The 21,944-nt window shown below is 44.8% G+C and overlaps 1 protein-coding gene across 2 annotated transcripts in view; it reads left to right on the plus strand.

The window, feature by feature from the left end:
• The window catches only part of TIMM44 (translocase of inner mitochondrial membrane 44), a 119,563-nt gene that overhangs the window by 15,181 nt on the left and 82,438 nt on the right, over positions 1–21,944 (plus strand). The window contains exons 2-4 of one of the 2 annotated variants that reach the window (XM_088444076.1): positions 2,342–2,455; positions 9,616–9,786; positions 12,637–12,717. In XM_088444076.1, the coding sequence (XP_088300202.1) occupies positions 2,342–2,455; positions 9,616–9,786; positions 12,637–12,717 (366 nt within the window). The remainder of the gene's footprint in view (positions 1–2,341; positions 2,456–9,615; positions 9,787–12,636; positions 12,718–21,944) is intronic. The other variant, XM_088444077.1, reaches the window with a different exon arrangement.

Consider the following 21,944-nt stretch of genomic DNA (forward strand, 5'->3'; position numbering starts at 1 on the left):
AAAGAGAGCGTGCTGTCGATGTTGAGTGACAGTACGCCCCCTTTGATGGGCGGGCCAGGGGAGTGGCTGTCCAAACGGAGGCGTTCCCATGTGAACGCCTCAGTTTGGGGGCAGCCCCACTGACATCACGAGTGATGTCAGTGGGAGAGATTTCGGCTCTGTTAGAGCCGAAATCTCTCAGGGGCTTGCGGCAACGAGACCCTACCACTATGGTCTCGTCGCAAGCCTGATGGTCGCGTTGGTCTTGACCATCGCGACCATCTTCCTGGCCGCTCGCTATAGCTGTGGGTGGTCACCCACAGCTATGAGAGCGGCCAGGAGGCCGTTCTAAAAAAAAATAAAATAGCCCGAATCAGGGCCATAATTCCATATGTGTCTTTTCATAGTTTTGAAAGAACACATATGGAATATAATTCTTCAGTATTAATCTACTATGTTGAAAATAATTTAAATAAACAAAAACCATTGAATGAGATGATGTGTCCAAACTTATGACTGGTACCGTATGTGTGTACACACACACACACACCCTCCCTCCTCCTCTCTAGGCAGCAACTTTCACTCATTTGCATGGACGCAATAACTCTCGTTAGTTGACACTCCCAAGGTGATGATGAGGCTACTGTGTCTCGGGATACACTGACTACAACACACAGTGGCGGCCATGTTGTAGATATCTGCTTTGGAATGCACCGACCGGAATTCCCTGTGACTGGCAGCAGGTAATGATGGTATTTATTATAGAGTTGGAGCAGAGTGTGGTGTTATGGTACTGTAATGGAAGTGCAGCCAACTCCAGGGCCCTATTATTATAGCACAGGCAGAGCAGAAACTGCTGTCTTCTTATGATACAGGTGGAGCAGACTCCTTTTTCCTTTTTTGATACATGTGAAGCAGACTTTGGTGTCCTATTGTGCTATATTTCTAATAATTGCGCATTCTGCAAGCTGTAACCAATGTAGCGCGCCCCAGATGGCTGCTTCGGCTAGTTCCTTCATGGGCATGATGGGCAACATATAAAACCATTCATGCCGTGTGTATCGTATTAGACATTTAATTTACCTGTATATCGCTTAGTTCCATTTATTGTTTCTCACACATTGTAACCTATGTAGTGTGCCCAAGATGGCTGCCTTGCTGGTACACTCGTGGAGGGAATGAACAATGCATGGATCTCATGTTTTTGTAAGGACTCTGCATCTCAAATGAATACATCCCCATTATGTGAAATCTCCTCAAAGCATTGCCTACTCTACTCCATCCAGTGTAACCTATATATTGCGCCCAAGAAGGCTGCCTCACCTAGTACCTTCATATCTAAGATCGATAATGCTTGGTACTTCTTATCTAAAATGGCTACAACAATCCTGTATAATTTTCATTGGTATTTTTTATCTTTTTTCTTTCTTCCTTTCTGTACCTCTGTACTACGTTCTTGATTTTTGTAAAACACTTTGAGTCCTGCTGGAGAAAAGCACTATATAAATAAAATTATTATTATATGTCTCCATTTTCTTTTAGCACATTTTTCTGTTAGTGTGTGCATATCATCAAGGGTAGACTATATGGGGAGGAGCATACCAAATAGTAGAAGGGCGGACCCTACGAGTGCCACTCAAAACATCCTTGAGTTACCTTGTGACACTAATGCCAAGGGTTGCCTACCCCTTTATTACAGATGTGTCCTTATACACCATATGGCACAACTTTGGCACTCATCTCGGGTAGCGATTCCCAGGCTTGATTTTTTTTTTTCCTAAATTTTGTATTAGTTGCATGCATATTTGCGTATAGTGTACTAGGTACTTAAATTTAGTATTTTTGTTGCAAAATAATTAGTATGAAGTTGCAGATCAAGCATAGCGATGTGTGGCGTAGGTAACTGGTATCAGACTCTCTTACCTTTTTACCCAAATTGCATACTTTTCTCTGAATTTTGCATCTTAACTTGCTTATAGTGTACTAGATACTTACAAATAGTATTTTTGTCACAAAGGAAAAAAGATAAAAAGTCGCAACTTAAGATGCAAATTTTAAGAGAGTCTGTGGTGTGCCACGCAATTTGAGAATAGGTTTTCGTGGGCGCATCTGTAGATGATACAAACTACCCTCCTATTTTGCTGTATGACGTGTTATAGGCTAGAGGAGGTGTTTTTCACCTTTGTTCGCTACATTTATCCATAGGAATGTTTTGTAGTAGATTCAATGTGTCTGGACCCCCACCCTTCATCTATACCTCCGCGATAACAAATATTGCTTGGGATTGTTTTTAAAATTACAAAATAAAAAAAAACGTGAAATGTTCTTAATACAGTATTGACACTTATTTCCATCATTCTAGACGTGGATTACTGGTGGGCAAAGGCTTGCAACAGTCTGGCACTGTATACCTATAAGGAGTAGTAGCAGTCCTTTTCGGATATGTCTCCCTGCTCTCAAGTTGCAACAGGTAAAGGTAAATATTAATACATAAGGAAATAATTATATATGTGAGAAAAATACTGTCTGTACATTACTAATTTAATCATTATACTATTTTACTTGGACAGTCAGTGATGCTTCCCATAGTCATGTAATTGTTACCATAGCAACGGAAGAAAAAGAAAAGGACTTTGCGTGTCGGCACACTAGAAGATTAAATATTTTGACATTATATACCTAAAATATACCTTATTAGTCATCTTTTAAAAAACCTGAGCAATATACAGTATGTAGTATATAAAACCTCCAGTAACATGGACACAAACATCCATTCGCATAGGCAAAAAAAATATTAAAAAGCCGTTACACATACTGCACACTTGATATTCTCTGTTTATGTGTGTGTGTGTATATGTATGTATGTGTATGTGTATATATATATATATATATCAAAAATACCAGGGTCCGGCACTCCTCCTCACCACTTTACTTCGCTGGGTGCCTCCACAGACTTAGAGGTTACAGGTGTGGCACTCCAAGCAATAATACCAGGGTAGGGCAGCGTTGCTAAGTCAACGTTTTAATGTCTGTATTCACATTTTCTTCCTACCCTGGTATTATTGCCTGGCGTGCCACACCTGTATGTAACATAATATAAATTATATATATATATATATAAATATAAATATAAAATGTGTGATGTACTGACTGGTTTGTACAGTGCTGCACCAGGTTCAGGTGTGTTGGGATTGCTTTGGTGGCCGATTTCCCCGTGTTAAGATAGGACACACCCTGACAGAGAGACAAGCCTGAATTCCCCTTTTGCAGACACAGTGACCAGTCAGGAGGGAAGGTGCAACGCAATTTTATTATTTGTTAATAATTAATAACAAGTGACAGGAGATATTAACCATTTACAGATGGAATGAAATTAATTACACTATTCAATGACAAGGTATTTATTTATTACCTCCCCGTCATCTACCGGTGACCCCAGCTGGCAAGCAATGTGAAACCATCAAGAACCACAATTCCTGCAGAACTTTACCAAAAAAACAAATGAGAGACCTAAATATGAAACCTGCAATTCTAGCTTGAATCAATGGTGCTCCGGCAGTCTATATAGCTGTGAAATACAGTCTGGGTTAACGCTCCCTTTTTGCTGAGAAAAATGTGGGAAAACACATGCAGGTTGGATAGGTTCTTGTAGTGCACCAGCTGTAACCACAAATAGTCTATGCAAACAGTTAACTCCAAGCAGGGTTATGCCCCTGCAGGTTGGATAGGTTCTTGTAGTGCACCAGCTGTAACAACAAATAGTCTATGCAAAATAAATGGCTGCAAGCAGGGTTATGCACGTACAGGTTGGATAGGTTACTTGTAGTGCACCAGCTGTAACAACAAATAGTCTATGCAAAATATAGTTCATCAGCTGAAAATGGCTAACAGTTTATGCAGATAGCAGTAGTTTACCGGCAACTTGCAGTAACTTACACAGTCTTTGGGCCTTGAGAAAATAAGGACAACTGAGGCTATGCTGGTAGCAGTAGTTCACTGGCCACTTGCAATAATGTAACACAGGCCTTGAGAAAATAGGGACAACAGTCTTCCTAATAGCCTATGCCACAAATTACTATCACCAGAATTGCCAGCCGGGTTACACAGGGCTAAATAAACAAGCAATATACATTACATCAGCATGAATGGTCTTTGAAATGGTTACCGGGCCAAATAGTGTATAAGAAACAATTTACATCAACACCAATACGGGTAAATACTCAAACATTTAATGCAAGCAAAATATTAATCAGCATTGACAATAATAACACAGCGAGCAGTGAACAGCTTTACAGAGTATTATAACAGAGGAGGGCCACTATCAACCCTTTAGCTAACACACGAGTCAAACAGTAAACAGAGCCAAATACATATCACATGGCATTACATTTACTTTAAAGCTAGACATAAAATACTTTGTACATCACCCACAGTGGCATCGGACATGAGCCGACACCCATAAGGCACGTCCCCCCCTGGACATGAGCCAGAGGTTCACAGGAAAGAAAATGGCCACCAATGCAACTCTTGGGGAAAAGAGGGGGTGACCTATCTTTTACTTTCTCCCTATTTCATCACTTCACACACTATACCCAATTTAAAACACTGACTCCTTTCTACACCCAGTTGTGTGGGATTCTAACCCCCGGTCCCAGCTTTTACACAAAACCTAGTCTCCCAACCTAATCATAGTTAGCCACAAGGTAAAGGATAATGCAATAGACCCAGGGGACCCAGATAGGATAGGTGTACAGAGGGGCAGGGCCTTAGTGGAGGGAAGATAGGAGCTGTGGAGGGACAGAGTATAGGGAGGTTCTGGTATGATCTCACCCCTGGCAGTGGCTATTCAGCCTGCTCCGATGTCCAGGGCAACTCTGGGATGCACAGCACCGCACCAGAGCTCCCAGCTGCAGACCTCCAGCAGGTATTTTACAAGGAGCAGAAAAAGAAGGAGGATTTAACCCCCTATTGTACCTCAGCACACTGAATAATACCTGCAACAATATATGAAGACTATATGGTCATAGAAATTCAGAGATATTAGTTGCATGCATTTGCAAATACATGGGAGGCTGCTGGGCCACGTCACGGCTTCTCTGTTACCAGCAGTCCCTAACACTGAGGGGTTCACGTCGGGGCGCAGTGCACCCCAAAAAACGTCCAGCCCAGGACCCCCCCAGGGCATCACACGAAAATGGAAAAAGAGTGACAGTGCAGTGTAAAGTATAGCTGTGTGTGAGTAATCATTAAGTGTGGAATGAGGGGTTAAAATATATGTGAAAAAATACATGAATAATAAACAAACATAAAAGGTGATGTGAAAAGCAACTATGTGTATTAAGTGGTGATGCCCTGAGGAGGCCCAGCCAGACCAGTCCCGGGGGCCCTACGCCCAAACGCTCACCCCAAATGTAAAATATACCAATTATAAGGCCTCATGATAAAGGCACATATATAATTTTGTCAAATGTAAGGCCTCATGATAAAGGCACATACATAAATGCATCCAAATTGAGAGCCAGCTTACCTGGGAGTCACCCCTGGGAACTCCAACTAGCACTACTAGAACCAGCATGCCCTACTAATGCTGGCTCCTTCATGCAACTCATAACAAACAAACAAAAATGGCAGCTGCTCAATCAATCTAGCAGTACTAATCAGGTGCATGAAAGGGAGGGGTCATACTAAGTAGAAAAAGAAGGAGGATTTAACCCCCTATTGTACCTCAGCACACTGAATAATACCTGCAACAATATATGAAGACTATATGGTCATAGAAATTTTGAGATATTAGTTGCATGCAAAATCCCTTTCCACAGGGGCTCCGTCCAGCAAACAAACAGCAGCAGGAGGGGTCCTGAAGCACTCTTCCTCTGGGGCTGTCTTTTCTTCTGCCCATGCGGGTGCCAGCAGGGTTTTCGTCACTGGCGGGACCTTTTCCTCAGCTGGGGCTTCATCTGCGACGATGGAGCGATGAGACCTCCTTCCCAGGCAGCTCCTCTTCTCTCCCAGCATGCGCAGATTTCCAAATGTGGCTCCTCCTGATAACAGGCACTTAGGAAGGCAGTCCTTATTCAGAGGGCGCTTCTTCCAAAGCAGGGTGCTCTATGCAAATCCCCAGGCAAGCTTCCTCCAGGGACTCTCATCCAGCATCAGACCACATCTCCTGGCAGATTGGATAGGTAGCTCTCCAGGCTAATGTGAAGTCTGGTAATTGTAATCCAGGGCAAACATAAAAGTTATAGCATCCTTATGTTTACAGCTCCAAGGGCACTCCACAGCAACTCATTACAGACAGCACCAGGTGCAGTATTTGTAATCCAGAATAAATGAGAGGGGTTACTGCTCCCATATTTGTACAGATCCAGGGACACTCCACAGAAGCACCTCACAGACAATCCTTTTTTCAGAAATTCCTCCCAGACTCAGCACTGACACCCTAGAGGAAGGTATTTTATAAGCTCTCCCTCACTCTCCTCCCTGTCGGTCCGGCATCTATGAGTGGACAGTGGGGACTCGGCAACAGGCCACCTACAGGGATCTCTGCCTGGACACCCAGGCTACCAATCAATGGGGCAGGATTTTCCCTCCAAAAATGGGTCGCTGACCAAGGGGCACTTTCTACCTCCGTGTCTGCACATGCTCAGTAAGGTCCGAGGGAGAAGGGTCAGCAAAAGTTCATTGTATTATCCTATGGGGCCAATGGTGCTGTATGATCTTGTGTATATATAATAAATAAAAAAAAAAAAATGACAGGGGCTCAAGAACACCTAAGTGTCCCCCTTATATACTAAGGGGTAACCCCATAACTATGGGGGTATCATATATATATATATATATATATATATATATATAATATTCTCTAGCAAAGCAGAAAACTGCGGCACTCGCATGTCCTTTAAAGAAAGACTCCAGACAGTACAGTCAGAGGCATGCAGGCAGACTGAATAACATAACATCAAAAATATGCTTATATTTGAAGATGGATGTCAAATCAGGTGCAATCAATTAGTAACATCTGTGTAAAAAAAAATTCATACTAAAAAGTTTCACCTTCTCTAGAAAATATATTCTTTATACAATACATTTTTTTTTTTTTTTTAGGTATTTTTAAATTCCATATTAGTTATTGATTAGTATTACAATACATGTGCACGCTTTATGTGATCTATTAGATTTAACCTTAATTGTAATTTGTTTTGAGCACTTATTTCAAATAATTCCATTCCAGAATAGATTTGATAATTACTGGTGGTGAATGCCCCTGTTCCCTTTATTAAGAAGCACAAATGAATAGACTTGTAACTGTTTATACATTTGATTGTGATACATTATATATTATATATGTTTTATTAATGTATACAGTTTACCAATAAAATATTTTGGAAAAAAAAATGAATAGACTTGAATTCTGAACCAACATTTTGCTGGCTGTAGTATAAAAGATATACAGTTAAAAGATTGACAATGTCTAGATAGACACCAGATATTAGACAGGGACAAAAGGTTGCCACACAAATGGTCGAAACATATTTTATTTTTTTTCTAACCCTAATTTTCACCCTAACCCTCCGGTGGTAAGTGCCAAACCCTAAAAAAGGACCAAAAAAAAGCATCGACCATTTGTTTGTCGACCTTTTATTCCTGTCGACCTATTGCCTGTCTAACATTTGGTATCTATCTAGACATTGTCGACCTTTTAACTATAATCCAGATACCCCTTTTGCTGAACAGCAATGTAAGCATTATTTAATTGATGTGGAATTTATGCTGTTTGTAATGTAGAGGGGAAAACAAAAGTACTTTATTTTAGTGGCTTATATGAAAGTGTAAACTTTGGAGTTTGACAATTCCAGGCACACAGGAATTTGAACTATACAACCATTAATATTTGCTTTTTGGCTTTTTGTTTTCTGCCTAATATCATCATGTGGCCGTTTCATAATGCCACAGTCTTTCTACTCGTCTGGGTCGGACTGGCCCACAGGGGTACAGGGGAAACCCCCGGTGGGCCCCACTGCCTCAGGGCCCACCCCCTCCAGACTGTGCACTTGAATTATACATATGTTACGTTATACTGCACAGGACTATGGTGTATTTTCTACAATGCATTGCTGTTATTAATCTGGTGTATTATCATGCATGCACTAGAAGTATTTACTAATATGGTTAGCCACACCCCTAAGAAAGGGCCCCTATCACTGCATTCCCCCGGTTGGCCCTTCATGCCCCAGTCCGACACTGCTACTCGTTATAATAATATATATATGATTTATGTGTTCTCCCATATACATTTAGGTGAATACATTTTTTTAGGACAACAGAGTTGTACTGCTTAGTTTTTCACTGTACCTCCTAGAATTAAATACAAACATAATAGTGTTCACTCTAGCTCCGGCGGCAGGCAGGGCGCTGGAGCTAGAGAGGGCAACTTTGTGCACGCACGCGTCCAAAAAGGTGGCGTGACCATAAAAGGGGCGTGTCTAAGACACGTCCCGTTTTTCGTCATACTTGGGGGCGTGCCCGGCACTTACGGACACGCCGGGCAGCCCCCAAGCGCTGCAGACAGGGAGAATAGATACCGGGTCACCACACATTTCTCCACCCGCGGGACGCAGAAGACGGCACCCGCAGGCTGTGAGGGAAGGGCGCTTTTTGCCCTCCTTTTGGAGGGCAGGGTGCTTTTTGCGCCGCGCCCCGCTAAAACAGCCTAGCGGGAACGCTAAATAATAAAAAATACAGCTTCAATAAATCAAAATCCCTAATTTGTAGTATTTATTGTAGTTGCTATTTTTATTTGTATTTTACAGACGTGTCCTCATACACCTAGCGCCTCGCGTGACCAAGACGCTCTGAGAGGCGTAGATACAGTACTTTTCTTTAAAATGTTGTGTCTTATTCGCATCGCAGATGCAGTAAAACACCACTCTCTGTGTACTACAGAAGCTGGGCTGTGACCTTAACCGCACTGTAATACGTTTTAAATACATACAAAGTAGCAGATGATGAATTGCAATGGATCTTGGCATGAGAGACTGCAGCCGCTGCATTGGAGCTCTTCTTATGCTGTGTACACACGGAACGATCATCAGCGATAACAATATCGCTGAACGATCTTCCTTTAAAAATCCTGGTGTGCTAGGTGAACAATATTGTTCATCCACACATCCAACAACCATTAATGACCCACGATCAACGATCGCGGAACCCTATGGAGACCTAACGATATCGTCCAGCTTGGCCTGCATGCATTGATTATCGATATCGTCCAGCAGGAGCGAGCATCGTTGGTTGTTCGTTGCATACACATGGAACAATATCGTTATCATTCATATCGTTAAGATATATCCGTGTGTACCCAGCATTACACAGATTCAGGCTCCATTGCATAAAGATGTACAAATGTTACACATCAAATTGATCAGTGTAATCTAGCAAAGTAGTTTTGCCACTTCCAGTTTTATGCTATGTGCAGCTGAGTCGCCTGGAGCGCCGAAAAGGGTTGTTTGTCGCGACTTGAGCAACAGTGTATGAGGACACACATGTATTTTACATTTCTATAGTAATAGCAGACATTGCAATAATAGGAAAAGGAAATAATGCTAGAACTCCTTTTGCTTATCTATCTCACTCTAGTTTCGGTACTATTCATCTCAAGGTAGAAGAGGATTTCTTGCTGGGCTGCTTGATAATATCAAGCAAGAGTTGTCAAAAAACAAAGAGATGGAAGAAAATATTAAAAAATTTAGAGAAGAAGCAAAGAAATTTGAGGAATCCGATGCACTGCAACAAGCTCGCAAGAAATTTGTAAGTTTATATGCGCTGTGTAAAAAAAAAAAAAAACTCTTAAAAAAATTCTAAACATTTAACAAAAGCAAACACATATACAGACACAATAAAAAGATGTAACTTTTGTAACAATGTATAATAAATACTAATTTCCACCTTTACAGGTATAATCTTTCAGTCCAAATTATATAAAATACCCCACTAATAAGAGACATTTATGGAGAGTATAATATCTATTATTTGTGCAATTTCATGGGAGTAGTATAAAGCATGGATAATTATTGTCCCGAATATGCAATAGTCACAAGGTACCTGCTTGGTCCAGTTTTAGTGGGTACAAGTTCTCCAAAACTGTACATCATCCTCTGATTAAGCAGGCTATGATAGTGGGACTGCCACAGCCACTGTAGCGCTATTCTCTGGAGAAATGCACAGCTCCTAGTTCTCTGAGCCACTTCTCTGTCTCTGTGTGCACTGTAAGTAGATGATATGGGGACCCAGCGAGGCTTCTCCGGGTTCTTATCCGCAAGCTGGCAGCATTGAGAAACCGCATTCGATGTCTGAACCTGGCTGTAGTTTCTGAGCTGTCTATGCCGTGGCTCTGTCCTAGTGTATGCTGTTAGCCTGGTTGTACAGGTAGAAAAAATTCTCAGTTGTGAACGAAACGCGTTGATCCAGACATTTTACCTTACTACCTGCTTATTATTCAATATCCGACATCGCTAAGCTACTTACCACAGTACAAAAAGCATCCACTAGGACCGAGCGGCGGTACAGACAGCTCAGGGAGCTCAGGAATTACAGCTGATACCATACGGGGATTGCGACTTCTCAATGCTGCCAGCTCGCTGGTACAAATCCTGAGAAGCTTCACTGGGTCCCCAAAACGTCTACTTATAGTGTGCAGGGAGACAAAGCAGCGGCTCAAACAGCACTAGGAGCCCAGGAAAATTAGCCTGCTCCCGAACAGTTACTTGTATTTGCATCCATTACTAAATATGTATGTCCCTGGCGTCTTTAGTGGAGTTTTGTATTTTATAAATTTGTACTTTGTCATTCTGTAATATTGTTTTTATATTTTTATAGAGCAGTATAATGCCCTACAGAAACAAAAATATAATAAAATTAGGTAACAGATCAGAAATAATTAGTGTTACAGTATTTTGGTGTTAGATTTCTGAGTCATGCGCCATAACAAAACAGCAGCCGGTGGGTATACATAACAATCTGTAGGAAAGCTTAACAAAAATAAACCCTCTATGGGATGGAGTTCAAGAACACCTGGATTGATATCGGGGAATGGCCTAAATATAGCAACTAGGAGAGGGAGCCACAACAGTGCTCTAACATTCAAAGACAGTGCTGCAGCATGTATAACCTTAAAAGGGAGGCGAGCCATTGCATAACAATTCTAAATTGCACCAAGAAGTTAGAGAAACTCACTTTTCTAGTGAGTTCTCTCATACGGGGAGACAATGTATGGACATATAGAGCCTAGATCAAGAAAAAATTGTTAGCTGTGGACTCCACATCTAGGGAACATTCCATCCAGTCCATTTGATAAAGATAAATTGACCTACTGTAGGTAGTAACAAAGCTAATGGGATAGTATCCGTACAGATCCACTGTGATAATATAGTTTTTTTGCTGCCATCGCTATTTTAGCTAATAGTATGGAAGTACCCTTTGAATAGGATCGTGAATGTGAGGGGTAGAGTGGATATGCCCAACCCATTTCTAATTCAAAGGGATAAATTCAGGTCCCTGGTTATATAGGTCCGTACAGCCAGCCAGAACTCCTTTATAACAGCGCATGATCACACAAAAATGCAGGCGATCATTCTATAATTTGATAATATATCCCACTAGTTCAGGTCGAGACAAATTCCAGGAGCCAGGTGAGTGAGTAGAAGAAAAGGTACTGCTAGTGTCTAGCTAGCATGTGCTGTCATTTCTATTGGTGTATATCTTACTTGGTTCCCTAAAAGATTGTACCAATCATTTTACTAACCCTTGCATTCTACATTTTTTTTCCATCCTTACCCAAGTGTAGCTTTGAAAAGGTAAAATATTTGTGGGCCTCTAGCACATTTTTGTGTATATATATATATATATAGCATTTCATTCAAGGGCATATACAAATAAATCACAAGAAGCACATTTTTGTTTTTAATGTAATTGGGTGTACTAGATTATATATAATGTTACACAGTTACTATAAAAGTGAAACTAAGTCATATGGTTATCTTATTTGAATGTGTGTGTTTTTTGCATTTTTTTTTTTGTCTGAATTTTTCTTCGTTTTTATCAGTTTTTATTTTATTTTTTATTTGCACAGGGCACACACATTCCTGAACAAAATGTATTTCAATCAGAATACTGCACATGCTACAGATAATTTAAATAGTTTCCAATTTATATTTGCAGTCTTTTTAAATGTTTTGCTTTATTTCTTAAAATGCTTTTAATGTGCATTATTTCCTGTGTAATTGGTAATGGGAGTATTGGCTTGATTGTCTTTGTGCACTTGTAATGGTAAAGTGGACAGAAGGGATCTATTCATGTGACTGGGAGCTGTGTGCGCAAATACCAGTCATGTCATTAGTCACTGTTTTAGTTTAAAATCCTATCTGGCATAGTGGCTGTGAGAACCAAATTGTTCAGTTTGATAATTACATATAGTTGTGGTTAGTAGAAGACCCATGAATGCATAATACTGCATAATACTCAGTGATGTGGATAGTTGGCAAGATAATTTACGGAACAGGCTTTGCATAACCCTCATATAAATACATTTTATCATCTGCATTTCAGCCCCACCTCCCCCCATTGGTTTTATTATATGTATTTTTCTCTTTTGAATGACAGAAAACAATAGAATCTGAAACTATGAAGACATCAGAGGTATTCAAAAAGAGATTTGGAGAGATATCGGACACTGTGAAAGAGGTAACATTAAGATGGTTTCACCACCTATTTCTTTTCACTGATGGACGCACTAAATACTATTAATAAAGTGCTAACAATGTCACCATCAGTTTTACAGCATGCAGAATGTGTGGTAATACTATATTGCAGAATTAACATTTTTGTAGACTTTCTGACTGTGCATTACAATTGGTGATTATTAACCTCTGTAGTCAGTACATTGTTTTGTTATCAAGAGGTAGAGTTACATGCAATGATACAGTGTCCTGGTAACTTGTTCAGACATAGAGATATTTCTTTACAGCTAGAAAATTGATTGAGGTCAATATCATAGAACATTGTACATGATGTATTGTGTTAAAATGCTGAAGCCGTCATGTTCCTGCTGAGTTCAGCGTCTGCTCTACACACTATTGGACAAGTCGCTGTGCTGATTCTGGCTTTCCTGGTTTCCCACTGGGTGATGCAGTGCTCCGGAGCCCGGTGTACTATACTCAACTACTCCTGTGCCACATGCTACACAGTGGATGAAAATGTTCCCTCCATCACCCTGTTCTCCGCTACAGGGCGGGCGTGCAGCACCTTCAGTAATTTAACTTGCAGTAGTACCCTGTAGTATCTACAGACGTCCCCCAATGTCTCTCCAAACACCTGCCCGTTACCCATTTTCTTCTATCTTATTTATTACCAGTTATTTATATAGCTCACACATATTCTGCAGTGCTTTACAGGGAATATTTTGTCTGGTATGTCTCCCCTCTTCTGCTGACACCTATTTTGTGCTTGTATCATGGGACTACTATATGATGGTGGCTTATCTGTGATGTAAAAATATAAAATGTATACACACTTAGAAAACATAGACATTAGCTGACTGCTTTCTTCCTGCAGACTCACCAAACTCCCAGCCCCTGCCTTTTCCAAACTTTTTTGATCTTCCCTTTCCTCATTTTACTAACTTTGAAAGACATGTTTCCCAAAGGACTAATTTTTGTGCTTCCCAGTTTCACCATCCTTTTATAAAGTAAAAAATTAGATCTACGTATTGTCATTAATTATTAGTTGTCCCATGATAACGTCATCACATTTCTCTCTTACTGCATCTGAAAAGTTGAAACCTTGAGCCTCGGCGCAGTGATGTCACTACATCAGATGCTATATCCCTCAGCCACAGCAGAGGAGAAGGGGGAAAAAGATACTCCCCTCTGTCCACACCACCGCCTTTCTTCCCCCCACCCTTTGCTACTTGCCTGGGCGACACGCCGTAATGGCGTACTATAATGAGTCGCTCAGACTCATTATTAGTACTGAGTAGTGTCACTACTGTGAGTCAACTGCTGGCCCTTTCATCTCCAAATCCGTGATAAGAAGCCCTTTTTTCCGCAGCAGTGAAAATACAAAGGTTGCGACTTTTCACGGATCCTATGTTTTCTACTTCAGGGTCCATAGGGTATCCACAGGATACCTTGGGGTATAGGTGATGACGTCAGGCATCGGGCACCATAGAGTTAAGCTTTTCAGCCTCCCAGGATGCACTAGGGTCCCCCTCCTATACCCCGCCCCCCGAGCCAAGGCATCTCAGATTCGTTTGGTGCCTGGCCGGAGTCGGATGCACCTGCTAGAGGGGGGCTTAGAAGAGCCCCTGAAATTTTCTTCATTGCAGCTGTGGCAGCACATCTGGAAGTACAGCATGGACAGTCAGTACTGACGTCCATGCTGTCTTCCCTACACCCCCGCCGGTACCAGAACGCTGGTACCAATCCGGGGATGCTGGTAAGCATCTCGGGTCACAGCTAGCGGTGACCCCAGATGTTTTGGACCATGGCCGGATCTAAGGGGGACAAAGGTAAGCAGCAGGGGTCCCGCGGTGGGACCCTGCTGAACATGGTCCAAAAGTCCCCAGGCAGGGGGCTCCCTGGGGACTGGCTGCAGCGTGGGGCCAGGTATTAACCTGCGCTTCCACTACTCCCCTGGGACAGCGGACCGCGGCAGAGCGGTAGCGCTGCGGCGTCCCAGGGATTAAATGCATGCCAGGGGAGCGCGCCTTCCCTGTCTCACAGCCGGCGCCTCCCCTGCTGCACACAGCCCTCTCTGCACACGCCGACTGGCCCTGTGGCAGCGCTCTTCCCCCAGGCCAGCCTCCTCTATGCTCCTCGGTGGCCATCTTCAGAACGCATGGTGAACGCTGCTGGAAGCCTAAGATCGGAGGCATCGTGGTCTGGGTCCCCCCGCATACCTCTCCTCCGCTTGGTCAGGTCTGTGTATGCAGCGCTGTGTCCTACCAGACTCTGTGTCTGTGTAGTTGAGTATCAGCGCTGATAGTGCAGGATTTATTTTTCTGTGCATTGTATGTGACTGTGCTAGCGCTGCTGCCTGTACTTTTAACTTTTTACTGTCAGCCTTATCACTGTCCCTGTTCTTTCTGCTAAAGCCCTTGCGGTGCGGTGCGGTGCTGCAGGGTGGTCTCTCGCTATACTAACAAGTATTGGTGAGAGGGGTCACATACTTTCCACCATCATGTCTGTGAGTGACTTTCCTCTCCAGGTTCAGTGTACTACGTGTAAAGTACCTATTGCGGAGGGGGAGGGTAGCGCGGAGGGGCTATGCCGGCAGTGTTTTTTATTGGCGCGGCCAATTACGGTCACAGCACCGGTACAGGAGCCACCCTGGGCTTGTTTCGCTAAGGCGCTTACAACCTTGGTGGGACAGTTAGCTCCGCAGCCCGCGTTCTCACAGATGGGATTGTCCCAGCAGTTAGTGGTATCGTCACCCATGCAGGGTTTCCCGAGGCAATTGATGGTACCACACAGTCTCCCTATTTCCCCTCCCCCGGTCTCTCAGGAGACTGCGTGGGTTAATTCCCTGACTAGTTCTGTACAGCTGTGTTACAAGGGGAGTCTGTGTTGCGGCCACATAAGCGGCCGGTGGCGTCTCTGTCTGCTCCTTATGAGGATGACGAAGTGACGTCTGATGATGGGGAGATTCTGGATGTTTCCGACCAGGAACCTCTCCGTACTAAGGAGTCGGACGCTAGGTCCAAGGTGTATATTCCTGGACTTATTCGGGCAGTCCGCACAGCTTTGGTGATTGAGGACGAAGATCCTCCGGTGTCCAAATCTAAGTATGCCTTTTTTAAGGATATTAAGGGTGACGTCACAGTGTTTCCTCTTTCGGGTCAGTTGGTGGACCATTTAGAGGAGGCGTGGAAACAGCCTGGCAAACGATACCAGCCGCAGAGGCGTTTGGCGGTGGCTTATACGTTCGTGGATAATTATTTTTCTAAGTGGGAATCCCCTCCACAGGTGGATTCTCATGTGACACGCCTAGTCCGTAGTGCCACATTACCCATGCCATCCATGTCTTCCCTTAAGGATGCTACGGACCGCAAGGGGGAGATCTGCCTAAAGTCCGTTTATTCCCTTGCGGGGGGGGGGGGGCAGCTAGGCCGGCTATGGCCATTTGTCGGGTTGCCAGAGCTATGGAGCGCTGGGCTGACACTTTGGAGGCATCCTTCGATTCCGACTGTTCGGCTGAACAGACTGAGTTGATCGGCAATCTCCGGGATTCGGCCACTTATATCAACGAAGCGGCCTTGGATATCAGTACCCTGGCATCTCGGATTTCTTCAGCAGCTGTGGCTGCTCGTCGCACCTTATGGTTGCAATCTTGGAAGGCGGACGCTGATTCCAAAAAGAGCTTGGAAGCGTTGCCTTTTAACGGAGAAATTCTATTTGGTCCGGACCTGGACAAAATTGTAGCCACACTGGCGGCAGCCAAATCGGCATGTCTCCCGTCTGCTGCAGTTCCTTCCGGTTCAGGTAGGTCGTCCTTTCGGCCTTATAGGGCCCAGGGTAGGCCTAAAGCACAATCCTTTCCCCGACAGGCTGGCCCCAAAAAATCGGCCAAGCCCCGGAAGCAGGCATGGAGTATCAGGCGTCCGGCCCCTAAGCCAGATGACAAGCCTGGGGCCTGACGGTCCGGGCCTCCCTTTGGGGGATCCCAAAGTGGGCGGCCGCCTGCTGCAGTTTGCCCGGTGTTGGTCAGTCACCACGACAGTTGGTTTCTCACGGGTACGCCCTCTCCTTCCGGCACAGACCTCCGTCTCGATTCTTCACCACGGGTCTGCCATCAGACCGGAACAAAGCCTTGGAACTGCGGAAGGTTTTGCACACTATGCTCCAGGCTGGAGTTATAGTGCCTGTTCCATTCTCCCAGAGGGGCCAGGGTTTCTATTCCAATCTCTTTTTGGTGCAGAAACCCAATGGGTCGTATCGTCCGATACTCAACCTCAAAGCTCTCAACAAGTCTTTGCGGGTGCCGAAGTTTCGGATGGAGACCCTGCGGTCCATCATTCTTGCGCTGGAACCTGGGGACTACATGGTGTCGTTGGACATACAGGATGTACACTTACCTGCATGTCCCTATTCTTTTACGCCATCAACAGTTCCTCAGGTTTGCAATCCGCAACGACCACTTTCAGTTCCGGGCGTTGCCTTTTGGCCTGGCGACAGCACCACGTGTTTTCACCAAGGTGATGGCGGTCATGGCGGCTTCCCTGCGGCTGCAGGGAGTCCGCATGTTACCGTACTTGGACGACCTTCTCTTGGTGGCAGGATCTCCAGAGCTCCTTCTACGCCACTTGGACCTGACCATTGCGGTAATGCAACGGCACGGCTGGTTAATAAACTGGCAGAAGTCCACCCTGATCCCGTGTCAGCGGATTCTGCACCTCGGAGCCTTATTGGACTCCGGACAGCAAAGGATCTTTGCGACGGGGGAAAAGATCTCTGCCTTGCAGTTGAGGGTGCGCAGTTGTCTGCAGAGCCGCCGGGTGTCTCCACATAAAGCGATGAGGTTACTGGGCTCCATGGTGTCGGTATTCGACATGGTGGAATATGCCCAGTTTCACTCCAGACCTCTGCAGCACCTGATCCTGTCCAAATGGAATGGGCTGCCTCAGTCTCTAAAATCCCAGACGATGGTGCTCACTCCGGAGGTTCGCCTGTCCTTAGCCTGGTGGTTGCAGACGACCCATCTCAACAAGGGTCATCCGTTCTGGGTGGCGAATTGGGTCCTGTTGACAACGGACGCCAGTCTTCGGGGCTGGGGAGCTGTCTCGGGTCCACACTTGTTCCAGGGCAGGTGGACTCAGGCAGAAGCAGAGCTTCCCATAAACATTTTGGAGCTCCGCGCGGTGTTCAATGCTCTCCAGCAGGCACATCGGGTTCTCCAAGGTCACCCAGTGCAGGTCCAGTCGGACAACGCTACCACCGTGGCCTACATAAATCGGCAGGGAGGAACCCGAAGTCGGGCGGCTCTCGTAGAGGTGTCCCGAATCCTGGTATGGGCGGAGTGCAATCTCCCGGCTATATCAGCAGTATTCATCCCGGGAGTGCTGAACTGGGAGGCGGACTTTCTCAGTCGCCAGGACGTTCATCCGGGGGAATGGTCCCTGCACCCGGACGTTTTTCAACTGCTGGTGGACAGGTGGGGTCTTCCAGAGATCGACCTCATTGCGTCCCGGCACAACAACAAGTTGCCGGTGTACGGGTCTCGCATAAGAGACGAAAAGGCGTCTCTGGTGGATGCTCTGTCCGTCCGGTGGACGTTCCGGTTCGCTTATCTGTTTACTCCGTTTTCCCTTCTTCCGCGGGTAATCCGGAAATTCAAACAGGAAGGAGGGACGCTTCTGTTGATAGCTCCCGCATGGCCCAGACGGCACTGGTTCTCAGACCTTCAGGGTCTGTCCGTGGACAGTCCTCTGCCGTTGCCGCTAGACCGGACCTTCTGTCACAGGGTCCCTGTCTTCACCCGACCTGACTCGGCTGTCTTTGACGGCGTGACTGTTGAGACGGCCATATTAAGGTCCAGGGTTTTTTCCAGCTCTGTAGTGCAAACCATGCTCAGAGCTCGGAAACCGTCTTCCGCGAGAATATACCATCGTGTGTGGCATACGTTTTTCCAGTGGTGTCGGCCGTGAGGTTATGCACCTCGGGAATTTCGTCTGTCTAGAGTACTAGCCTTCCTACAAGCGGGACTGGACCATGGGCTTCGCCTTGCTTCTTTGAAGGTGCAGGTTTCTGCCCTGTCTGGTTCCATCGTAGGATTGCTACAATCCCTGATGTGCGCACCTTTATGCAAGGTGTTCTGCGAATTCAGCCGCCTTTTGTTCCACCTGTGGCGCCTTGGGATTTGGCTGTGGTCCTGAGGGCTCTCCAGGGACCGCCGTTTGAACCACTGGGCTCAGTGGATCTTAAATGGCTAACAGCTAAGACTGTTTTCCTTCTGGCCATAGCTTCGGCCAGACGTGTTTCTGGTTTAGGGGCTCTCTCTTGTAGACCCCCTTTCTTGATTTTTCATGGGAACAGGGCAGTGCTGCGCACTCGTCCTGAATTTCTTTCCAAAGTTGTTTCCCGGTTTCATATTAACGAAGAAATCGTTTTGCCGTATTTTAACTTACCTGGTCTTTCAGTGGATGAGGCCACTTTGGATGTTGTGTGGGCCTTAAGGACTTATGTTGACCGCACTTCTTCATTTCGGAAGTCGGACGCCTTGTTTGTCCTCTATGGCTTCCGTAAAAAGGGTTGGCCTGCTTCAAAACAAACTTTGGCAGCTTGGATCCGTATGGCCATTTCAGAAGCTTATCTTCATGAAGGCCTGCCAGTTCCATCCTCTGTGAGGGCTCATTCCACTAGGTCTGTGGGTCCCTCGTGGGCAGCTCGACGTGGTGCCTCTGCAGTCCAGATCTGCAAGGCTGTCACATGGTCCTCTGTCCATACCTTTGTGAGGTATTACGCGCTTGACACCTTTGCTTCTCCGGATGCTTCCTTCGGGCGGCGGATTCTCCTTTAAGCACAGGAACTTACCCTTGCTATCTCTATTTCTACGAAGTCCATAGGGTTCCACAGGACTCCCGCCCTGTCGCACCTGTGCTGCAGATGGGCTTTGCTCTGGTCACCGGTTTTTCCGTCTCCCTCTGGTGAGAATGTGATTCTTGTGTGTGTCCAGATCTTTTTTCTCTCTCTTCCTTCTCCTCCTCCGGCCTATGGCTTGGTACGTAACTGAGATGCCTTGGCTCGGGGGCGGGGTATAGGAGGGGGACCCTAGTGCATCCTGGGAGGCTGAAAACTTAACTATGGTGCCCGATGCCTGACGTCATCACCTATACCCCTGTGGAACCCTATGGACTTTGTAGAAATAGAGAACATATTTTCGTGAGATAAACGGAAAGTTTTCGGACTGGGGTTTAATTGGATACAACAAAAAAAAAAAAAATTGTCGAACCCCCCCCCCCCCCCCGTTTTTTTTAAATTTTCTCTGCTAATAGTGCACTGGCCTAAATGACAACATTTTTGCCCATATTTTTTAAACAGCAGGCTGCCCAGTACTTATTGGCCAGGGGTCAGTTACCTTCATTCCGAGGGAGAGGAAACAGATATCCAAGCTCCAGGATGTCAATATAACAGGCAGGGCATACGCCCACGATATCTTGGGTAGGTGTCCATCTGCTGTCATTCAAGGATCAATGGAGTATATCTTCCTCAGACAAGTGGGTAGCGAATATAATAGAAAGAATTACTTTATCAATCTTTCGGGACCACCACCGAAAAGGTTATCTTCAACAAGGTGGCCACGCTACAGTCAAAAATGTCTCGAGTTAGGTCAGGCAATAAAGGTTTGTCAGAATCTAGGGTAATCATCCCAGTACCAAATTGTCAAAGAAACGTAGTGTTATTCCAGTCTGTTTTTAGTCCAAAAACAAGATGGGACTCTCAGACCCATTTTTAATTTAAAGGATTTAAATACAAAACTGAGACTATAGAAATTCAGAATGGAGTATATAAAGTCAGTCATAAATGGAATGGAGATAAACAAAGTTTTGGCATGTATAGACATCCGATGCCTATCTTCATGTGCTTGTTTGTAAAGGCCATCGGAGTTTACTAAGTTTCAGAGATGGAGAAAGGCATTTCCAACTCTTTGGTTTAGCAACGGCCCCTTGAGCTTTACAAAAGTCATAGCAGGCCTCCTAAGGAGGGTGGGACTAAAGATGGATTTCTCATTTAGACAATTTATTGTTCAAGGCAGATTCAGAGGTTGTGCTGCAGGCAAACCTTTTAAGGGCACTAGACGTCTTGCAGTACCACAGATGGGGTTATCAATTGGAAAAAAATCAGGTTGGTTCCCAGTCTACAGATGGAATTTTTGGGCCTCAGGTTCAACATTGGCCAGAGTTTTTCTACCAGAAGATCAGGGACATTCAAAACCTAGTCAAAAAGATTTTGAGGCTCAGAGGCCCATCAGTTCTCTGTTGTATGAAACTACTAGTGAATATGGTATTTATATTTGAAGCAGTCCAATATGCAAGTCTGCATTCCAGGAGGTTTCTGTTAAACATTCTAATGAGTTGGTCTAGGTCCAATCATCAACTATAAAATCAATTTAGCACCCTGTCCCCAGAGACAAGAAAGTCGCTAAGGTGGACCCCTACGGAAAAACCTGAGTTTTCTGGCCCTGGACTGGTTAGTGATCACTACAGATTCCAGTCTCCGAGTATAAGGGGCAGTCATGTTGAACCATCATTTTCAGCGACTGTTTCACGCCTGAGGGTTGGAGTTGGTTGGAACAGGCGTGGGAGGCTGAAGTGGAAACTGAAGAGGCGTGCATGAATCTGGGTGGCTTGAACCAGGACTTCTTCATGCGTTGAGGGAAGATAAGAGGCAGTGGAACTGCTGGAGGTGATGAGCTCAAAGGCGAGGACAGTAGGGAACAACTTTATTAGACTGGAAATTGAATTGGAACTGTAGTGGTAGAATCGAATAGTAGTAGAATTGATTATATGGGATTGATGAAGCAGGATCAAATTGGAACCATGTTTGGATACAATCTGATTGGAACTGAGGTTTGGAGACAGTCAGATTGGAATTGATGTTAATGGATTGAAGTACTGGATCGGTTTGGGACCGATGGTTGGAAATATCGGCTGGGACCAATGGTTGGAGATATTGGCTGGGACCGATGGTTGTAGATATAGGCTGGAACCGATGGTTGTAGTTAGCAGCAAGTCTCAGTGGATAACCCAGACTGGAGCACAGATGGAATGGAGACTTGCAAACAGACTGGAACTGGAATCACACGGACTGGAACCGTTCAGATACAGAGTGCCTGGGAGCTCAGCACAGAGTTGTACTGACATATGGGCCAGGAAATGGAATTTATAGGGTGGATCCCCAGGGATGGGATGTTGC

This window comes from Taudactylus pleione, unplaced genomic scaffold, assembly GCF_031769625.1.
Source record: "Taudactylus pleione unplaced genomic scaffold, aTauple2 ptg000347l, whole genome shotgun sequence".
Classification (NCBI taxonomy): domain Eukaryota; kingdom Metazoa; phylum Chordata; class Amphibia; order Anura; family Myobatrachidae; genus Taudactylus; species Taudactylus pleione.